A 24,052-nucleotide genomic window follows, 5' to 3' on the forward strand; every position below is an offset into this window, starting at 1 on the left:
TAATTATTAGCAAGAGAATTTTAATGCAGTAGTTTAATGCAATGTTTAAGCAAATTAATTAAACCGAAAAGTAACACTTTTTTTAAAAAGTAACTCAAATATTAAAGCTGCAGTAGGGAGTTTTGAGAAAACGTTGACTTAGCCTGAAAATTTGAACAAGCACAACTTACAGGTCCCACCCCCTTGCTCTCTGCTGCGCTACACAGCCCTCCACAGCTCGTCCTCCACAGCGGAGCCTGTCGTGAACGCGCAGGCTAGTAAACAGGGCCACCGATAACAGCGGATAAAAAGTTATATGGCACATTCACTAATATGGACTAAACGTCAACAATATGCTTTACATTGACTATGGCCTGCCCATACTTTGACTACAAACTTGGTCTGCAAATCATTATGTATTTTGCAATAGCCTACATGTAACTTTATAACGTTGCACTCTTTCTATAAGTTATAAATAGCTAGTAAGATAACGTTAATATAACGGTAACTAACGTTACAGTGTGTAAGTAATTATTATAGCGATATATAATGCTAGATAAGGTGTGCTAGTACATTATTTCAGCAACATGACAAGCCAGTGAATTAGCAGATTTCAATTGTTGCTTAGCAGAGTGCGTGACATTTTATCTACATGTTATGCGGCTAGAGTTTTGACACCGAGTCAATGGGCTCTGTGTAATTCTTTCTTTTTCGCTTGTTTATCGTCATCAGTCTTTTTCCTTTTACCTCTTTGTTTTATGAGCAGGTGTCACTCGAGAATTGGCAGTTTAGGTTGTTTCTCCGTCATAAGCACAGCTGCAGCACGCCGGCAATCTTGAGTTTGAACGCCGGCTCGCGCTGTGCAAGAGAGGGGTGTGATCAGCGCGTACACGAGCGTGATTGACACTGCTAAGACATTCCTCATGGCTCTGATTGGTTGTTTCTGACCGGGAGCGTGTATTTCTTGCAAATGGCAATAGGACCACTGGGAGGAGCCAGAGGAGCTTGATTTTTACACAGATTATCTGTCTCATATTCTACTGTCAGGACATAATGACAGTTTTAGCAAATACATTTTTTCAAAAGTTACCTACAGCAGTTTTAATGTGTACATTTATAAAGTACATGTTACTTGTAATCGTTACCCCAACAGTGGTCGTGAATATTTAAATTGATTTGTTTATTTATTTATGTAGTGTATTAAGCAGAATAATATAGTCAGCTGGTCATTATCGCAAAATGAAATACATTATCCTCGACATACTGATGAGATTATATAAAAAAATCTTAAAAAAAAAAAAAAAGTTAAATGCAGCTGAACATCATTTATGGTTTCACTGAGGCCACAATATAACTGTCCTATAATCATAGTTTACAAATCCAGGGGAACTGACAGGAAACTCCTTAAAATAGAGCTGCTTCAGTTGACTAAAATAAATACTGAATCCACTTTCTAATGTGGTGTGGACATGACCTCAAACTGTAAAAAAAAAAAAAAAAAAAAAAAAAAAGATTTAGAAAGCTGGTGTCCCAAATGCATCTCCTTATGGGAAGATTAAGTCAAAGTGAATAAAACTGTCCAAATGCAGCACTACATATTACTTTTCTCACACTCTTAGGTTTGGCCCAATGGCAGAGGGCCGGTGTGAGTTTCAGGCCAGTGCTGCATCTTACATTCTTTAATGCCTTCCAAATGTAAACACAGATTTTGTGCATGTGATTTACTGAACATTGCTGTTGTGAATGAGTTATTTATTCGTGTAGTATACATCATGTGTAAGGAAAAAATATGTACCAGTGAAAACGTTAGCAAGCACAAAATAGGGGCAATGTCCAACTGGGTCAATAGAAATAAAATCCTTACCGTTGAGCGCAGTTATAAAACATTGATGTCCTGAAAGTTTTTTTTAATTAAATCATTCTGTCTCCTCTACATATGATTTAGTCACATTTTTCAATTTAGTCATATTTTTACATTTACCACAGAAGCAAGCTGTTAAACATGCCATGATCAAGAGGAAATTACATTCCATCACATATCCTGAAAAACAGTTTGCCCTGGAAACTAGATTTCTGACTGTCATTAAAGTGCATGCTTGATTTGATCAGTCGCTTTATTAAAATGTTCTCTGAATCTCAGTGATATTCAAAATCAATTTGCTTTGGGCCAGAAAATACATGAACCTTCCTTGTTATTAACAAATCTCTCATCTTCAATAAAACATCAAACACAGATATATCAAAACGATAATGAATGGTTTGTTTACAGGCAGCTGAACGAGTTGCATAGCTGGAAAAAAAGCAGCACGTTGGGCCAGACCCAGGGAAACACACCCTGCTATGACATGTCACTGGGAGGACATGGAGTATGATGCAATAACTCAGAGCAAATCACAGGATGGACAAGACAGGCAGTTTGTCAAGGCATGGGACATTCCAAAAATGGATGTGTAAATCTACCATTTTCATAACTGACTAGTGGGCGTGTTGTCTGAACCACTTGGTTTTAAAGACCTTTATAATAAGCCTGATTTAGCATCCACTGCACCAGCGTTCCTTTATTTTGACTGGGATACTATTATATACAATTTTCAATTATTTTGTTTTGTGCTTGTCATTTTTATTTTTATTTTTTTTCCATATAGTTAAGCTAGTTACGTATAATGGCTGTAATTAAATAGGTTTACTTTTTTATATTTGATTTTTTCTTAAGGTGAAATGTTTATTTTATTTCAAGTAAGGAATCTTTCTTTAACGGTTTCAGTTTCAGTTTACGATAGATATAGCGCACAATGATCAGAAATTATGTTCAAAAATAGCTGGACGGATCGCAATAGAATGGGGATCAGAGTGGAACAGAAAGCATTAGTCTTTTTTTAAACAATACTCATGGTACAAGAACTTCAGCTCAAGATGCAACAGAATGGCCAAATACATCTGTCTCCATGTGTACACACACCAGCATTCTAAAAATGTACAAAAATTAAAGTCCTCACAAAAAAGGGAGGCACATAACACAAATAACCTGCCAACCTCATCCTCTGTAGATTGTATTGGCTGACAATTTGTTCTTGTATCCACTACAAGGTACTAACATTTTTTTATTCATTATTTGTTTTTGAAGTGAACTTCAGCAGTAGAAAATGGCCTATATATATATATATATATATATATATATATAAAACCTGCCATTTAAAATAAAATACTACATTCAAGGAGGAGCTAAAAAAAAAAAAATCAGTGAGTCAATCTGACTGGTCATTTCTGACTCAGCTACAGTTGTGAGAGCTGCAAAATAAATTCTGAATGGCTGCACATGATGCTCCTGACAGAATCAATACCCTGGCTGCATCCATTATTCACTGACTCAAAGGAAACCAGAAAGATGATGAAGATAACTCCAAGTAGATCCTGGAATCTCAGTGACCAAGGAACATGTTATGTTACATGTCAGATTTATGATGTTCATAACCATTCAAAAGTTTGGAGTCGTTATGATGTTTTTTTTAGCGTAGGAACCGTCGTGACGTAGAACGAACGCGCCTGCGCAGCCAGAGAGCAGAGCAAAACAACGTCTATGTCACGACGGTTCCTACGCTACGTCCTACCTCGTACGCCGCCTTCCATCACCTGTGAACGCGCGTCGATCGTTGCCGGAAGTCAGGTATTTTCATTTATAAAGTTTTAAATATGTATATTTTTACCACAAAACCGCACGGATTACCCTTTAGAAGGCCTTCGTTTATCCCCCTGGATCCGGATGGATTACTTTTGTGAAGGATGTATGCACATTTTGGGACTTGAAGGAGGTGGACCCCATTGCTTCACATCATATCCACTGAAGGGTCTAAGACATTTTCTAAAATAACTGAAAATGTGTTCGTCTGAAACAAGAGTGACATATGCATCTCGAACGGCTTGAGGGTGAGTAATGCATGTGTTAAATATCATTTTTGGCCGAACTATCCCTTTAAAGCTTTAGTTACTCCAGTCTTCAGTGTCACATGATTCTTCAAAAATCATTTCAATATTCTGATTTGGTGCTCAAGAAACATTTCTTTATTATTATTAAACCAATATTGCCAGTTAAGCTGCTTAATATTTGAGTGGAAAGTGAAACCATTATTTTTTTACTGAGCCCAAACTTTTGAACACCACAACATGGTTCCCTCAACACTCAGTCCACCCTTTCTTCTAAACTCTCGTCTTCTATCACAATCATGTAGTCCTGACTCCTGCCCCAAACACACAGCATTGTGATGTAAAATACCCCAAGCTGTGTAATGTATACTCATATATAAATTGCAGTAATGTAAATCAGTCTTAGCACAGTACAATAAGCGACCTGGTCTGAAAAAACAAGCCCAAAATACGTGACCCAGTCTAGAAAAGGAAGCACAAAATAAGCGACCCCTGGTTTTGGGGGGGTCGGGTCTGCCACAACAACAGATAAACGCTTTCTCTTGTGCATTCAAGTGGGCAAATAAAGCAATCTGTGAACAGAAGTGGTGCATTTCTAAAAACAAGCCCATTCGCATATAAGCGGACTTGGCAACTCTGTACATCACCCCTGTGCAGCTGTATTTCAGGAGATTTTGTGTAAAGTCCCCTGAGAGTGACTTCAAGGACTGTGGTGATGCTTAAAATATGCAATGTACAATGGCCAGCAGCATAAAACAAGCTGACAGTCTTACTCTACATACTCACACACCGACAGGTAATTTATTCGTCTCAGACCGGCGGGGTCACACTCAGGGGTGGGTAGCCGCCTCCAGCTCCACCGCAGGGGTCTCATTAGATTGCCTGTGCTGCCTTGTCAACTCCACTGGAGTTAAAATATAAGAGTACAGCAATAGCACAACACAGACTACACAGTTGTGTGTCTTTTTCCTGTCTCTGGTCCAGCAGAGTACAACTTCATCTGGACATGACTTGTTCTTACTTTAGGTGTAATAGAACCTGATTGATTTCACCAAGTCCAAGTTCAAAATTTAAAGGGATATGACATAAGAAATCACATTTTCAGATTTACATGCGCTATAAAAACATACTGTACAGGGCTCGAAATTAAGCCTTTTCATGTGCTAAGTAAATCTGTCATTTACTAAAAAAGTTGCTTGTCCGGATTTTTTTTTTTTTTTTTTTATATAAATAGAATTAATTCTGAAGCAATATTCTCATCAGTGTTCAATCAGCTTTGATATATTTAAATCTGCATAATGTAATATAGGCACCTTTAAAGGGACAGATGCTTATGAATGGGTCATTGAATATTTGACTCAACCGATTCGTTCAAAACGCTGAATAATTCAGTAATGAAAAAAACACGGTTGAGTGTTGCTGTGAGATGCGCTATGGTTCTGCGGTGATCTTTGTTTGGAACTATTTCCGTTGCTGAAATAAAATTAAGTCACTTACATTTTAGATGCAATATTGACTGTTTTTGTTCTAACTGTTTATTGAACTGTTGGATTAAATAAATGTCACATTTTCAATCATGATGGTATTCGGGAAAACAGCACTCGTTGTGAGAGGTTGCTTAACTATCATATGTTAAAAATATAAAAACTCCACATTTTGAATTTCTATAGGCAGTACGTTGTTAACCGAGTTGTGTGTGTGCGATGCAGTCATTTGTTTAGATTTCTCCTCGAGAGGCTGCGCGAGCCTCAACAGAGCAACCTTGTTACCGTCAGTAATACATTTATTATCCACTATCGATCACAACTTAAAGCTGCAGTCCGTAGCTTTTCCTCTTTGTCGCCATCTCTCTGTTCGAAATCTGTAACTGCAGTGATTCGCGGAATTATTATCTTTACGTGGGTTGTAAATCGGCATGAAACAGCGCGGATGAACACAGTGCTTTGAGGCGAGTGGTGCTGTCAGTCACCGCGCTGTGTGGATACTGTCATACAGAATCACAGATTCACTTTTTGAAAGTTTGACCAACATAAGAATTTTCATAAGAAAATGTCTTCTGAACAAGTAAGTAAAATCCATTTTTGTTCTGACCAACTAAGGGGGGAAAAGCATTCGACATGATAAGCTTCGTTAGATTTAATCAACGCGATTTACAGCAACCGTGCAAATTATAGCCTACTTTGTTCTCAAATTGTTCATGTTAACAACATCAGCATTGCGTGACTAATGTTAAATTTAATGTGTTTTATGGTTACCTGTGTAGTTCAGAATTCATATTCTCCATAATAGCAAAACGAGAAAGGCACAACAAAGGAAACTCCATAACTGTGTGAATTAAGAAAATGTACTATTACACGATTGAACTATTGAAATGTCTTAACTTACTTGTTCAGCAGAAAAAAGCCGTCTCTTCTTCCGTTTTGAACCCCTTCAAAACACGGAGTTCACGCACTTTTCAAAAGCCCCGCCGATGTTTAAATCCTTGTGTTCGCATGAGACGGTTTCTTTTTTTCTTTCTCTAGCCACCTTAAATCCGAAGTACGAAGTCTTTTGGGTTTTATAACTGCTGAATATCCAGTTAACACTGATGATTGTTGTTTGGATCTTTCTGGATGCCATAAGTTTAATTATGTAAAGTGCTGCGAGAAAAGCCTATACATCTAAACATCTCGTCACGCGCAGTATAGCCGGTTAGCCGAAACTCCTTCTTTATGTGTACGGGTGTGACGTAATGACGCAAAGACATGCTCGAATTTCCCGCGGAAACCCACCAGTACCACTGGAATTAAAATCATTATTACAAGCTAACCGTTTTGAATCTAGCTATGGCAAGCAGATAGTTTTGACCACTGGCAGAATAAGTTGTTTTTAATATAATTATTTTGGATTATTTTTAACTTAAAAAAAGCTACGGACTGCAGCTTTAAAATAAATGTAATAAAATCAGAATCATTCTCTCGGTTTAGTGATTCCCTAGTTATTTTTTTTTGTTATTGACGCTTTAATTAGGCTTGTCCCTTCAAAAAATCCACTTGTCCCTGAGCTTTTTTTTGAAAAGCTCCTGCTCTGCACTAAAATCCAGAGATATTGTCTGACAAAACCACTATAGACATAAAATAAGGACAATGGCTGTGCTGTGATTTATCATTCAAATAATCACTCTTAAAAATGACACTTAAAAAAGCCATTAAAATGGTTTGAAAAGTCTCTAAGTTGGGAACACTGATGTCCGGTGTCATAGAAAATTCAGTCTGTCCGTTGAGTCCACCTAGGACCACAGGGGTTTGCCAGATCAAACAAAAACATATATGATGTACAAAAAACAAAACTATGTATAAATGAACATTTGTGTAGGGGTTAGGCTAAGCTAACAGGCTAATCAGTATGCTAAGTTAGTATGCTTATACAACATCTCATGTAGAATAGTTTCAAAAGTTTGGATGACATTAAATGAGTACTCTTCCGTGTTTGATTAGCAATCATTTTAAGTGTTTTCAGACATTAGAATCATTTTGGGATCAGTGGTTGGACTCAATTCAAAGAGGCTGACTGAACCGTTCATAACAACAGGTATGCATTTATACCTCCATACTTAAAGAATGCACTTCACCCATGGCCAAGAAACAAGTTCTTCACCGAATTCAGTACATACACTAGCATTCAAAAGTTTAAGTCGGTAAGATTTTTTAATGTTCCTGAAAAACATCCAGTATTTTTAAAAACAGTAAAATTGCCAAAATGTTATTACAATTAACACGTTTTAAAATGTAATTATTCCTGTTACGGCAAATTTGCATTTTCAGAATCTATTTAGCCATTACTCTTCATTGAATCTTCAGTGTCACATGATCCTTCAGAAATCATTCTAAAATGCTGATTTGGTGATTAAGAACCATTTATTTTTATCATAAATGTTACAAAAACAATTGTGCTGCTTAATATTTTTTGTGGAAAACGTGATTTTTTTTTTTATACAAGATTCTTTAATGAATAGAAAGTTGAAAAGAACAGCATTTATTTGAAATAAAGAAAACAATAGTAACAATGTAAGGCTTTACTGACACTTACGATCAACTAAATGCATTCTCGCTGAATAATTCTTATTATAATAAGTTCTTATTGTAATAAGTAATAATTCTTTCTTTCAAAAAAATCATACTGACCCCAAACTTTTGAACGATAGTGTACAATACCATAAATCAGATGCAGTTTGTGTCTAGCGGTTTTATGGCCATAGTGTTTGTGGCCATAGTGTTGACCAACACTATACGTCTACTATGTTTCTGGAAATAGTGTTCCACAAGAGCAACAAATAGTGCTTCCTCTGTCCAAATTCAGGCAGACAGCCAACAGCATGATAGTCAAGACATAACAGCTGGGGGTCTCACTGCACCAGACTAGATCTCCCCATACGCGTCGTCACCCACTCGGCAAGCTCGACACAGCGTACAATAAAGACAGAGAGAGAAAGAGAGAGAGCCAGAATGGGGACACAGAGTACCGCATGTGGTCACAAGAGTGAGATGGAGTCAGAGAACGCAAATGCTGGATGATCACATTCACCCTTTTTTTTTTTTTTTTAAGCTGAAAATTCTATTTTTTTTAGCAACAGCATTCAGCACTAATGTGTGTATGTGGGGGCAGTGACAAATCCAGTGGAAGTGAATGGGAAGTGACTCATTAAGCGTGAAAGTGTGAGTGCAGAACTCACACACAGCGCCCGCCGGCTCCCACCTGCTTTCACCCCAGAAGCTCTAGACACCGACACACGCACATCACCTCGCTGACCTCTGACATCACCACAGCATTACAACCACACTGTATGAAAATCTCAGTTCAACCACAGCGACAGTCGCTTAACCACAACAAACCACTGCCAAATTTTCATATTCAGGTCAGAACACCACTAGTCAGTCAGACGCTTCATAAATTTTTCAGGAGATATAGCATTAGTTATGAGGACAATCTTTAACATTCAATAAACACAGAATACACTTGTGTTTGAGAATGCAAATGCACAACTTATAAGAATATCAGTTTGTGCTATATTTTCAGCTGGCAGTCTTTCCTGCTGAAAGAAATAGGCTGTTAGAGGCAGGATTCGTGTAAAACCTCTGATCATACTTCTAAAGAGACCTACATTCAGAAGAACGAGACACAGAGCTTCAAACTGGAATAAACAGCAACATCACTTCCTCCTCATGGTGCCACTTACCCACATTTCTGGAAAAATCACTAATATTCCCATAGTCAGTTAGTTTTAATTCACAGTTAGACATAAGTGTAATAAGATACAATTCTCAACAACAAGATTTGTACAATAGTTGCTTCCTTTGTACAGTATATATATAGCCCATATTTGAAATGGACCCCAAGAAATATATTACATTATATAAAATGGACCCACGTCTTTGAATGTCCAAAGAGTCTTTAAATCTCTTCGTTTCACATAGCCTATACAGTACACAACATCCACATTTACATGGTCCAAACGAAAATACAAAACAGGATAACCAAGCTATATTTATCTCTATAAACGGCACTCAAAGACAAAAAAAAAATAACAACATCATAACACACGAGCAATTATTTTAAAAGCAAGATACTTTACATTCTGTCCCTCATCTGAATCCTCCATTTAGTCGGGGACGTCCTCTCCAGTCTTCAACGAATTACACCACGCAATGACCTCGAGTAAAGCAACTGCTCATTAACACTTCCACAACTTACTCTTGTAGCAAGTGTATTTCAGCTCACCAAGACAAAGATCAAATTCTCACAGTCAAAAATAGGTCTTTCCAAAGACAATTAAGGGATAAATGCTAAGCTACTTAGAGCTTAAAGGGTGAGCCAAGGCTGACATTTTTCTCTAACAACTTATAGGCACAATAATAAAGCATAGAACTCAAAAACTGTAACTTCATACATTTAATTTGTATCACAAAGTCCTATTTATTTATTGTAAATGAGTATACTATACAAGTTAAGAAAGGTTTGTCAACAGCACTCTTAAGACCCCCTAAGTAGGTCTGGAAGACCACTAAGAACATAAGAACATCTCTGAACACATACTAAGCTACTGAAGTTTATTAAATCGCAGCTTGAATAAAATCTTTAAAAAGTTCCAGAAATGTTCCAAAAAGTTGTTGTTCTTTAGATAGTAGGATATCATTGACTGAAAATTCAAAAACACATCTGCAAAACGCAATCTTGAAAACCAAAAAACACAAATAAACCCAGCCAGAGCCCTGAGAGAGAACCTCTCAAAATCCACAAATCCCAGGATAATGTGAGTTTTGATGGTTATCCATAAAAATTACATTTGTGCAGGTTCACAACTATTTCAGGAATTTGTTGATGGATAACATTAGCTTAAAATAGAATAGAATTATAGTTTGTCAAAAAAAGGTTGATTTAATCAGTTAGGCATCAAGCCAACAAGATGATGATGATAAGAGTTTAAAATAAAAGTTTTTTGTTTTTTTGTTTACTATGTAGACATTCTTACTGAAAACGCCATATGCTAATCAATTAGCAATCTTTATATAATGTGTTTTTCTGGATGTTTTCATTGATATTCTGTCTCTACCTGTTATAAAAATTATAGACCAGGGCCTTCATTTCTTTGTAAGTGGGCAAACTTACAAAATCAGCAGGGGATCAATTAAAATTTTCCCCAACTGTATATACATATACATACTACACATACATACACTGCATATATAGGGTATCAATACAGATGCAAATTTTTAAATAACAATTAAATGCGATTAATCGTGAATAATCACTCACTTATCGTGAAATTTAGCATAAACCATTTATCTTGTTTACCATGTTTATTTTCTTATTTTCTATATTCAGCAAAGTAAATCATCAGATTGAAGGGTGATTTTTGCTAAACTATTTTCTGGGTAAAAAAAACTAACAAAAAAAACTTTTCAAGGTAAATATTTGTCTTCCCAAAAAAGGACACTTGGAGACTCCAAAAGGACACCAAATGATAGGAGGAGTCTGTATAATTGATTACAAAAAAATATATATATAAATAATAATAAAATAATTTATTAATAATAATAATAATATTATATATATATATATATATATATATATATATATATATATATATATATATATATATATATATAGTTGCGATACCGAACATGACCACATGAACACGTCCCAAAAAAAACTATACCTAAACTAACCGCCTTGACCTGACTGCATACCCACTACAGCACGGATCAATTCAGAATTACTAAACAGAGCAACATACACATGGAAAATCAAAACATTATCCTGAATATGTATGGAAACAACGTGAATGTATACTAAAATGTGTCTGTGCATAAATACAATGTGCGATCAGTGCGTCGAGAGCACACATACATTGTTGGTTTGCACATCATTATAACAGGCTCACACATGCTTACTGTTCGACTCATATATGTCACCATAATTGTCTTTACCTAACCATCAAAAAGAAAAACAGCATCTCCCTAGTAAAGTTATCCAGCCAAGAACAGCAGTTTGTGTATCATCTGGCCATACAGCGATGGGATGTTTTGATGTTCAGTTTAGTCTGTATTTCACACAGCACGATTCGTGGGAGCTCGAATATCACAGAATATGACAGAGCTCGTGTTTAAAGCTAAATGTACTGGAATGTATAATTCATTGGAAATACAAAGTAAGTCTATATTCTCTCTGCCATCTCTGATTGTTTGAATGAAATTGCTTACTGTATCATTGGACTGAAAACTTTCCCGGAGTTTAGCAGCTTAAAATGATCTGATCACAAACAGGTTAAAGGGTTAGAATAGAAATTTCGAATATACAGTCCCTGACAAAAGTCTTGTCGCTTATCTATTTTGTAGAAACACCTGCTATTAACCTGACTTTTAATTAATCAATTGGTGTTAGAAATAGCTCATATGAAAAGCTAAAACCCTCCCAAATGATGTTTAATGCACTGAAATAAATTAGTTACACTGAAAAAATATTTATCATTTAAACAAGACAGAAAGGTCAAATTTTGGCAAGACAAAAGTTTTGTCGCCTATACAGAAATTGAACAAATTTACTGCAAATACAAAAATATGCCAGCAAATTAAGTAGTGGTGCTGTGAGATCCAAATTTAATATCTTGTATGACTTCCATGAGCTTGAAGGACTGCATCCATGCGGTTTGGCAAGGATTCATTCAATTTATTGATGAAGTCATCAGGAATAGCAAATAAAACAGTCTTGCATGCCTCCCAGAGTTCATCAATATTCTTTGGTTTCGTCTTCCATGCTTCCTCTTTCATCCTACCCCACATATGCTCAATGATGTTCATGTCTGGTGACTGGGCTGGCCAATCCTGGAGCATCTTGATCTTCTTCGCCTTGAGGAACTGTGATGTGGAGATGGAACTATGCGATGGAGCACCATCCTGCTGCAGAGTTTGGCCTCTTTTATGGTTGGGAATATAAGAGGTAGCTAAGATTTCTTGGTATTTTATACTATTGATGTTGCACACCCCCATACTGGATGTAACCCCAGACCATGATTTTTCCGCCACCAATCTTCACTGTTTTCTGGGTGAATCTCGGATCCATGCAGACTCCAGTAGGTCTCCTGCAATATTTGCGGCGACTGTGGTGTAATTCAACAGAAGATTCATCTGAAAAATCCACCTTCCACTTTTCCAGCATCCATCCTTTTAGCAGGCTGTGGGCCTTGGCAAATGCTACACGGTTTTTCAATTGTCTTTTGTTTAGTGCTGGCTTCTGGGCACTGATTCGACCATGGAGGCCATTTCGAGACAGAATCCGACAAACTGTTCTGGTTGACACAGGGACCCTCAGGTGACCAGGTCTCGTGGAGCTCTGCTGCAGTGGAAAATGGGCTGGGCTTGGATTTTCGAGCCAACAAACGGTCTTCTCGAGCAGTTGTCTTGCGGGGTCTGCCTGACCTGGGCTTGTCAAAAATGTCTCGAGTGTCTTCAGATGTTTTTTATCCTCTGTACTTGACGCTGAGACACATTGAAGGTGTCTGCCACATCAGCAGTGGATCTGGTCTTCAGCCTCTTGATAATCAAAACTTTAGTCTCAGGGTGAATCTTAGGCATGTTTGCAAAGGTCTAGTTGCAGTTGATGTGAAGGTCTAGTGTACTTGGGTTGTTTTTATACACACCTGAGACCTAATTGATCCATTATTCGTCACAGGTGAAGCTCATATGACAAGGCGACAACACTTATGTCTTTGCAAAGATTGACTCAATGGGCTTTACCAAGCTGTGAATATTAGAATGCTTTTTGACAGTTTCGTTTTGCACTGAAACATTATTACAAAAGCTGTTGGGATTAAAATGAGCCATTTCTTGTAAAAAAATCTTGATTAGAAATATATTTCAGCGGCACTTCAGGTCAATTTGTACACAAGCGACAAGACTTTTGTCAGGGACTGTAGAGGGGTTACAGGTGCTCGCAACATTGTAAATGCTCAGTGTGATACTCTTGACTTCTAGGCTGTATCCGAAATCGTACCATATACTCTATCCCATATCCCCTATCATTCACTGTTCCCTATTAGTGTATACTATAGTTCATTTGAGGGAGGGAATGAAAAGATTATTTGGATTATTAAAATGTTTTTCAAAGTAAGAAAAAAAATGTTCTTTTATGAAACATTTATTTTAGGAACCCAAATTGGTTATTCTATGGCATCACTGTGAAAACCCCCTTTTGGAACCTTTTTTTTTTTTTTAACAACGACTGACTACATCAGGTTTTTCTCCCACCTCCAACGAAAAAAAATCTTGGGGCAAAATACTTAATATTTTAGTTAAAGGGTTAGTTCACCCAAAAATAAAAATTCTGTCAGTAATTACACACCCTCATGTTGTTCCAACCCCGTAAGACTTTCGTTCATCTTCGGAACACAAATTAAGATATTTTTTATTAAATCTGAGACCTGGATCACTGACCACGTACAACACAGAAGCTTTGCGCAGTTTCACTACGTGAAATCTCAAGGCCCACAGGGAAGGAAATGAGTAGTTGAATAAAGTCTTCTTTTTTTTTTTTTTTTTTTTTTTGCACACAAAAAGTATTCTCAACGCTTGATAAACTTAAGATTGAGCCACTGTAGTCACTCGGACTATTTTAACTATGTCTTTCATAACTTTTGGGCCGGCCAGTTTCGATCCCTTAAGAAGCCTATGGAGGAATGATCCAGCTCTCAGATTTAATCAAAAATATCTTAAAGGTTCTCTAAGCAATCCTGGGTGACGTCACTTCTTGTTGACGCTCGAACTATTGTCAAACAAAACGGAGGCTAGCTAGACCCTCCCTCCTCCTCATCCGCACACTAACCCCCCAAACCACACCCCCAAACCCTTCTTGTCGGTCTTAGGCTGGAACAGTTTGTTATGTTTCGGGGAGCGGGTCGCCGCAGCCGCAGTTTGTTTTTGTTGCTGTTTGTGGAGCCTGGGCTGTCTACAGAGATCGCGTTTCTTTACAGTGTGTTCAGGGGACAGGCAGCCAGCGGATAGTGAGGAGATGTTTGCTGTATGTGACAAAAAATGTTTTTGCCTAAAAAACGCGTGCCATTGCTTAGAGCACCTTTAATTTGTGTTCCGAAGATGAACGAAAGTCTTACGGGGTTGGAACAACATGAGGGGGAGTAATTACTGACAGAATTTTCATTTTTGGGTGAACTAACCCTTTAAAGACCAGAGTCAAGACAAAGGAGAACAATGGTCATGCAGAACTAATCTATGTTTTGGTGCAAGGCACCTTGACTAATTATAAATGGGGGGAGGAATGATGAAAAGTATAAATGACTGCCCTTTTAATTAATCAGCAGCACCTGAAAAGAAAAAAAGCTAATTGACTATCTTTTATAAGATTGAAATCAGGAGCACCTGACATATTTTATAAGCTTTGTATTGCTTATTCTGTACAGCGCTTTGAGAAGTTGCTTTTAAAGGCGCTTTATAAAATAAGGTTTATTATTATTATTATTATTATTATATTTTAGTCACATCCACACCAGTCACATAAAACTGACAGTGTGCCACTCTCTGCAAACCATGCTTATTATGTTCTTCAAAGAGAGGTTCTTGAAAATGGCAAACCACTCAGTAAAAAGCGAGACTAAAATACATACTAAAAACACTTACATACACTGCACACCCAATGACATTCTTGTTAAAAAAAACATGCACTAAATTTTAAATGTCATGATTTATCTAGAAAATAACTCTCGCCTTAATTAAGACATGCAAAATGATCAAATCAGAAATTCAACTCATAACTCCCTTGGTAAATAAGTACCGGAAATCTATAACTGGTCATTTGTTTGTATGAGAACATAGGAAAGTCTATGGAAGACAGTTCAAGCATGCTAGATTTTAAAGGAGAGCCCTGGGTGATTTGCCCCCAGGGTTGGTCATGGCTGCACATTTGCAGCAGCACAGATGTTCATGCTTTTGCCACTCCAGACAAATATAACGCACTCCAGATAGAAAAAGCATCTCTAAAGCAGCACATTACATAACCCTAAGTTTAGCATATTTCAAGTGCATGCCTGTGTTCAGACATTGCAACTGTTCCACGCTCTGCAAACATCCTCTTTACTTGCAAACCTGCGATAACTCTTGAATTCTAGAGGACTCTCTGTTTAAACACACTTAGCCAGTTGAATAAATTCTGGTAATGGATAAAAACCAGTAGATTATGATCTCATTATGCTAATTTCTTTCAGTAATTCCAGATGCCTGGGTTTTTAAAACACTTCAACATGCTGTTATGGTATGAGTGATCATAATTGGCATTAAATTATGAAAACAGCTTTATCTTTCAAACACCTTTTACAAATTCCAACCACTCAAGAGTACTCATATTCAAGCACCCTAAGAACACCCTGAAATTAACCTAATTCTAGAGTGACAGACATTTGTGCCACACTGAAATGGGAGCCCTCGTCCCTAAATATTGTTTGTTTATATATATATATATATATATATATATATATATATATATATATATATATATATAATATTATATGAAAATTATATATATCTATATATATATATATATATATATATATACATATACATATACACACACACACACACACACATATATATACATAGCCATCTTTGCCTGGAAGGACAGAAAGAAATATTGTCCTGTATGTATACAGCAGCACACACCCCATCTCAAACTCACATTAGCCTTCAGTAAAGCCAATAGTAAGATAATAATAAACATCAACACTTCGTAATGCATCTTTACTGATTCAATTTTTTAATTCTAATTTCTAATTCAAATTGTCAGGCAGCTCCAGCTGATTTCATGCTCTCAGATGTGCAGCCAAAAAAATATGGTCTAGTTTTTTCCCAGTTCTTTCTCCTCCATGCAATCACTCAAAAGGAGTTTTGATTCAACCACACCACCATTTTTTCGTAATCTAGGAGATGCTGAAAAAGCCCTAACACAAGTGATTGACAGCAAAGATGATCTGCAAAGCATGCACCCCATGCCATACGTTTGTCATAAATATGAATGACAACAGCTTTGTTCATACAGCCCTAATCTAAGCGGCTCTCAAAACTTTAGTTTAGTCACTTTAGTTAAAATGCAGGTGTAACTTGACAGTTTGGTCACCTTTTGCAGAATGTTTTTCTTATTAAACTGAACAAATATTAGACCGATAGACAGAACTTTGTGAATGCTCATTTGAAGCAAATATGTGATTCATGTATAACAAATAAACATACCATCAGTAAAGCTCCTAGCCATAGTACTGTAATAAGTATTAAAAGTTTCACATCTGTCCATCTTAATCCTACAGCCACGGTTACATTATAATAAACTATATATTTAAAAAACAAAATACTCCAGGTGCCTTCTTACCTTTGTGCTAACAATACATAAACAGTCCATTCTTCAGAGCGCGACCTCTCAGCATCTCATCGCAGCTGCTCTAATCCTGTCGCTAAAATATGCGCATGCTTATGCATAAATGAATTGTGCGCGCGACATGAACTTACTCTCAGTTGAGCAAACGTACGCATCCATATACCCAGAGAAGTCAAGATTGCATCACCTCATGTTTCTTTTCAGCTGTGTGCCGGGATGCTGAGGAGGAGGACGCCTGCACTCATATTGACGCGCATTCAGACTTGATAAGAGCACCGCGGGGAGACCGGCCAGCATAATGTGCTCCTCTCACCTCTGGACACACGCGCTCCAACAGCACGTCACTGTGTGGGTAACCGCGAGCATTAAAACGCCTCTGCCCTCACTCTGCTGTTTCAGCATCAGTGGACTTCATGTTTTGCAATTAAATATGAGGGAGAGCCGAAAAAAATAAAAATCACTAAATGTTTGAGGTGACGCGCAAACAGCAACGAAATGATGTAAAAGTTCAATTAATTCTGCACCATTCCTGTTACTAACCAAACCAAGTTTGTGATTAATCGTGCTATACTGAGATACAATCAATCTGTAAAAAAAGGTATTAATTTCCCAATTAAAACTTTTTGAAGATTATAGGCATTTTTATATATATAGCCTATATATATGCCTACATACATAGAAGTATCTAGAAGAATGCTACGGTTCTCATATAAATGTTAAATGGTTTTATCTTTTTCAAAGGAGATACAAACTTTAATTTACAAAACCAAAATTTACAATAAAAGTAATATGATTAATAAATTAGTGTTTTGCCTAAATACCAATAAATAAGTTTAATGCATGGGGGGCAGAAAAAGGTTAACTGATTAGCATAGGCCTATATTCACACCAAGAACAATACCTATGGTTCTGTTTATTCTCAGCGCTTGCTTGCCCATCACTTTAAATGCTCAAGCTCATTACAACAGGATGGATTCTGATTGGCTGTCAAAGGTTTTTATGGATCAGCTGGATAAAATCGTTGTCAACGATATTGTTTATCTGTGCCGTTATCATTTTAGCTGTGGTAAGAACTCAGCTATTCTTTAATATTGAGAATGATTTTTAGAACTATCTTTATCGTTATGTTTATAGTTCTTGTCCTTGGTGTGAACAGGCCTTTGGACAAATAGTGCAAACTGGTCGATAATAACCGATCCTTACAGCAGTCCTTCAAGCTGTTTTTTCTTGATCAATTTAGTAAGCCTATATAATATTCATTTAATCAAACAGCATTTTTGGGGGAGCTTTTCTTCACGTTTCTAAAGCTACTGCTGCCCTTACTAAAAGCTTAAGAGTGCAGTCATTTGAAACCATAGTTCCATAAATATATCCAGAAAGCTATAGTTAAATACAAAAATATTTGAAAAGGTTATGTTAGACCCAATTACAGTTTCTTACATGCTGTCAATCATTGTGGAGAGACAGAGGTTTGTAGGAAAAAATAAAACACCACAAAGCTAGAAGCACATCCTCTGTGCCAGACTGCCAGTGGAAACATGAAATTATCTACATTCAAACACTCATATGATTCATTTGAGTCTAAATGAGACTGCTGTGCATTGTTAAAACACTTTCTATCCAAAGTGTGGCAGATCGCTTCCAATCCCAACAGAAAGAAAGTCTACCCACTCTCGAAAATGTGAGCAACCTTATACAATTTAAATGAGAAATTAACATTATTAAATAACAAGGTAACTCTAAATATTCTGCACTTAGTCACAGAACTCCTATGTACTATTTTAAAGTAACACATTTAAACTGCAAACAGTTTAGTCAAAGGTTAAAAACTTCACATGTTCCAAATTATGCATTGATTAAGGGGCATTACATCCTCACTTTCCTTTTAAGCACAAGTTTAACAAATACTGGAGGTTCTGAAGTAGGTTCACCAGAGCTGAATCATTACCATGATTTAAAAAAAAAAAAAACATTATGATGGGTCTCTGAATGATCTTACATAGCACTACTCTACAAATACAGATACCAACCAACCACAATCCAAGTTCTATAAGCAATATAACACTCACAATCATCCTGCTTTTCCAATAAATTTTAGACAACAATGCCAGTTACCTTGTCTATTTTTGATCCTCCAATGAAAATGGTCTACAAACCTGAAGGAGGATCAACCATTGCGTTTATATGAGCAACAAGAAGTACTGCTTCATTCAGAATGAATCACTATTTTTAAATGAATCATTGAATGAATAACAACTACTTTCACAAGAATAAAACCATTTATTCTTGTCCGTTTCAGCAACAACAAAGGTGTCATAATTGGCAGCAATTACTCTGCATGCAGAAAATCAATAACAATATTCAAGATACATGTACTGCATACAGCAAACATGCTCTTCTATGAAGCATTTATTACAACATAATATTCTGCTTACCTCTTCGCTTTGAGGACAGATGTTGGGCAGAGTTTCTGTTGGTCCAGTGGTACTGGGAGGGCCAGAGAGATTCCATTCGTTAACAGGAGGAAAAGGTTCTCTGGTTTTAAGGCTTGATGGCTCTATGGGCTTATCCTCATTATCCTGGAGGCTCACTTCATAAAATTCCTGGATATCTGAAAGAATTAACAGGTTATAATGAAGTACATGAGATTATATAGCCAGCCACCAATACAGCTATAATCCCTATAAATATTCACAGAATCAAACTTTCATGAAAATACAGATTCCACATTACTAGAACAAATTTATAAAAAAAATTCAGAGACATCCATACATGCATGCGCACTAAAAGACTTTAGGGGCGCAATGGAAATTTATCAAATAATGTGTTTTACATTAATAAAGGGATACAGGGAGACATGTCCAGGTAAAATTAGTTAATTTATTAGAATACAAAAAGTACAAATATTACTGAGTTTAAGTATTGTATTGTAATAAGTATAGTATAGCATTGTAAGTCGCTTTGGATAAATTCATCATGGATAAATGGCTACAGACTATCGCTATCTACACCAAAGATGTATTTCAGTGTCAAGTGTCATTACTGCTAATAAATGGTAAAAAAAAAAATATATATATATATATTAGGGCTGTCAAATGATTAATCGTGATTAATCACACCCAAAATAAAAGTTTTTTTTACATAATATATGTGGGTGCACTGTGTATAATTATTTTATATATATAAATACACACACATGCTTGTATATATTTAAGAAATATTTTCATGTATATACTGTATATAGATTTATATATAATTTATATTATATATAAATATATTATATATAAATAATATTTTTTTCTTAAATATACATGCATGTGTGTGTATTTATATATATACAAAATAATTATACACAGTGCACCCACAGTGCACTGTTTTTTTATGTAAAAAAAACTTTTATTTTGGATGTGATTAATCGTGATTAATCATTTGACAGCCCTAATATATATATATATGTGGCTAGCTACACCAAAAAAGGAGCCATCCATTGACCATTATGCTGCCTTCAACACAGAGGTACAGAATTTATTTGAAAATGTAAACTGAATTCATCTTTACATTTCTGTAAAAGTAGGCTGCACTGCACACCATGTCTTCCCACACACATAGCAGCCGACATGCAAGAAACACACTAAGGATTTCTGTGTGCAGTGGCATGAGATTCTGATCAAATAATTTTTTTTTAATTAACATTCTTTTGGTTTTTCAGAGATACGGTTGAGTCCTTATAGATGTTTTCAGCCTAAAACACAGACTAGATGGACTAATAATACGCTGGACTAATAAGAACACCATGAAACACAAATACTCTTTATGGTTGAATGAGAGTTCAGAAATGAGAGCAAAATGAGGAGTTCAAATCATGGAAACATAATGGTAATAAGAATGCACTGAGTTGTAACCCACTGAGGTTTTAGTGCATAACTGGAAACCAAATAGAGTAATGATGCATTTCAAATGCTTCTTAATTAAGTATTGAGGGATTTAAGTATGCCGCTGTGCTGTGCTTTGATTTGTCAAGTCAGTGTGGGCATATAGGCTAAAGATGTTCTAAATTACAATAGGGTAGGCCATGCAAATGCAAAAATCCATTTGTCAAATATCTCACCAGAACCTTTTGAAGATGCACACTAACACTGTGCACAGAGCAGGCAGTATAAAACAAATATACAAAAACATTTCAAGTTATTATTTCATAGTTATTTCCGGATATGTTCCGTTGGACTTTGTAACAGTGCTTATCACCTAATTTCATCTTCCATTTTATCTTAATTACATAAACTCCCAAAAGATCCAGCTTAAAAGCGAAACTCAAAAGATTTTCCCAAATTGACGAAAATTAGACAAATTACTTGAAATGATTAAACACAAAACATTGTTTAGTCTATTACCAGCAAATATAATCCAAGACACTTTTTGAAAAACACATTACTCATCCATTTCAATCACTTGTCCATACCTTGTAATTACTGGATAAGGTCTAAAAAATACTTTAATATATACCTACAAAAACAACCAAGCAAAACCCAAAATGCCCATGATTTTTCTAAAACCTAAAGGGATAATTGACACAAAATAAAAATTATGTCATCATTTACTTATCCTCAAATTGTTCCAAGCCTGTATGAATTTCTTTCTTCTGCTGAACACAAAATATGATATTTTGAAGAATACGAGTAACCAAATAGTTGATGGTCCATCAACTGTTTGGGTAGGCTACTCATATTCTGATGACAGAATTCTCATTTCTGGGTGTAGGCTATCCCTTTTATAATGCTTTCCGTGAGTATTGAAACCCTGCTTCTTTCAATTTTCTCTAATTGTCATTTGAGAAAATAACATTCCCACAACAAGTTTAAAATGCTGTGTCAACACCTTTATTTGCAGTTAAAAAAATAATAATAATAATGCTGCTGTAACACACCACTGAACTTGTCAAACACAAAAAGTCAAACCTGTTCCACCATTTCAGCACACAAGACAAAATGCTAAGAAACTTCCCCAAGGAAAAAAATCGGTTGTTCTAACAGCAACTTACCTATAAGAGCCTGGAAGAGTGTACTCTGAAATATGTCGATGACTCTCTCAATTGAAAGTCTGAGATGAGGGTCTCCAGTCTGACTGAGTTTAGTTCTGTATTCCTCCAGAAGCTGCAGTGCCCTCTGAGCATCTAAAAAAATAATAAAAAAAAATCATTATAAAACACTGCTGAAAAACACTGGCCAAACAGAACAAAATAAGATGTTTAAAATAGATTAAGAAAAAAAAAAGATTTATTTATTTCACTCATACTAAAATATTGCCTATACGGAATTTACATAGGCTAAGTTACATTTTTAAAGACACCTCACCTTTCTTTCTCACTGGCATGATCAAGACTCAAAGATTCAAAGTCCCACACGTTTTAAAAGGCGACTGTTGTAAAGCATTGGAATGAATGAGCGATCACTTTCACTTTGATTTGGCGATCAACAATCACCGGTGATCGCTGACTGGGTCAGAGTGACATGTGAGAGTGAAAGATCAATAATCCGCCAATACAATAAAAAAAAACTATAAACGACCACTTCACTCATAACCTGCTGTCAGAGGCGGCAGGACCCCGTAGGCACTTTCATACAACTCTGGACTTATAGCAACTTTCTGCAGACGAATGAATGGAGTAAATCAGAAAATCGCGGTGTGCATTACAAATATTTGGTCAAACTCCCTCCGGTCTGTTGCAATGGAAGTGGAAAAATTGGCAGAAATACTAATAATCCCTGTTGGAGTGCAAGTAAAGTTCACTCGTAGACGGGTTGCCGTCTATACATCTCTCCCGTTCCCTTCTGACTGGAGTCATGGATCCCCACACGTCCGTAATCGAAACTTCTTCAACGCAACACTTCCTCTTTCTTCTAGTGTGCCCGAAATTCCCAAACTTTCCTGCAAAATGGCGACCTTGATATGCAAACAGATCACATGATCTACTGATCTACTGCCTTCCCTCTGCGCTCAAAGGAATCAACGCTCAGGTTTCTTCACTCAGCAGCTGCGAGGAAGCAGACGGTAAAAGAGCGAGGTCTTTATTAAGTTTATCCTCACTTTAAGTAATGAAATCTGGAGAAATGATATGAGAACCATAGAACATCAGTCTCGTTCAGAGTATATAGGTAGCTGTGTGGTAGTAGCCTATATGCCTATATCATTTTATTCAGATTTATTTTAAAACTTAACTAACAATGACATTTTTAGTTATGTAGCCTGTACTTCCCTCATTTGTTTGACATTTAGGTGAAGAGTAGCTATCTCGTAAAAATGTTGTGACATCATATCAATCCTCATAATCCATTGTGTCTGTTAATGAAATGACTGTGATTGAGGTTTAGTCTCTTGAATGGCAAACTGGAATTATCAAAATCCTGCTTTACTTACCGAGTATCAACCAGGACTAAAAATGAGTCTTTGTGATTTCATGTTACTTATTACACATCAGTTAGTTGATTTGAGTGGTGTGCATTGTGCAAGAGTTCTTATTATATTTAATATTTCACAGTTTGTATTTCTTGGTGACAAGTAGCCTAATTATTTTCATTGATGGAGAAAAAAATATTAGGCCTAACTGGTCAAGTTTTCAATATATTAATAACTTTATAGAACTAAATAGCCTATTGCATATTACAGTAACAATAAATAACATTAACAATGAGCAAAAGATTTGTTGCAGTGCAGTATTTACTAATTTTGTGACATTATATATATATAAATACAACTGTTCATGTTAGCTCAGTCACATAGACACAACTTTTGTGTTGAAATTAACATTAACTTACATTAATAAATGCTTTCAAATAATTTTTAATTATTGGTTCATATGTTAACTAATAGGCTAAGTAATGTTAACGTAACTTTATTGTAAAGTGTTACCCTATGGGAACCCGGCCAGAATAACAGTTGAATAATATGTTCACATATGCCAACTTCAATGAAAATACTGTACTGGTCACACACGCTCATTCCTTCACAACTATCTATCAATATTTATTCAGTGTTTAGTGCAAATAATTAGCATATGTTTTAATCATTCAGTTCTGTAACAGAGTTTGTTTCATATGAGGCAACTTATGAAAGGCACACTGTTACCAGCAAAGACAAAGTCTGGCTAAGTTTGGCTTTTGTTGGTTGTTTTGTTTTTTGAAATGGCTTTTGTCATTTGAATCTTGTGAAGGGTGGATGACGAGTCACAGGGTGCTGTCACATTGCC

At 36.2% G+C, this 24,052-nt stretch overlaps 1 protein-coding gene across 11 annotated transcripts in view; it reads right to left on the reverse strand.

Annotated features, from left to right (window-relative positions):
• The window catches only part of dlg1a (discs large MAGUK scaffold protein 1a), a 131,970-nt gene extending 109,701 nt beyond the window's left edge, over positions 1-22,269 (reverse strand). For all 11 annotated transcript variants that reach the window (XM_056258884.1, XM_056258883.1, XM_056258882.1 and 8 more), the window contains exons 1-3: positions 22,161-22,269; positions 21,848-21,979; positions 19,245-19,420 (exon numbers count right to left, since the gene is read on the reverse strand). In XM_056258884.1, the coding sequence (XP_056114859.1) occupies positions 19,245-19,420; positions 21,848-21,979; positions 22,161-22,179 (327 nt within the window). In that variant the 5' untranslated portion in view covers positions 22,180-22,269. The remainder of the gene's footprint in view (positions 1-19,244; positions 19,421-21,847; positions 21,980-22,160) is intronic.
• Between the last annotated feature and the right edge of the window lie 1,783 nt (positions 22,270-24,052).

This window comes from Rhinichthys klamathensis, unplaced genomic scaffold (genome assembly GCF_029890125.1).
Source record: "Rhinichthys klamathensis goyatoka isolate OS25496 unplaced genomic scaffold, OSU_Roscu_1.1 h1tg000160l_1, whole genome shotgun sequence".
Taxonomy (NCBI): Eukaryota; Metazoa; Chordata; class Actinopteri; order Cypriniformes; family Leuciscidae; genus Rhinichthys; species Rhinichthys klamathensis.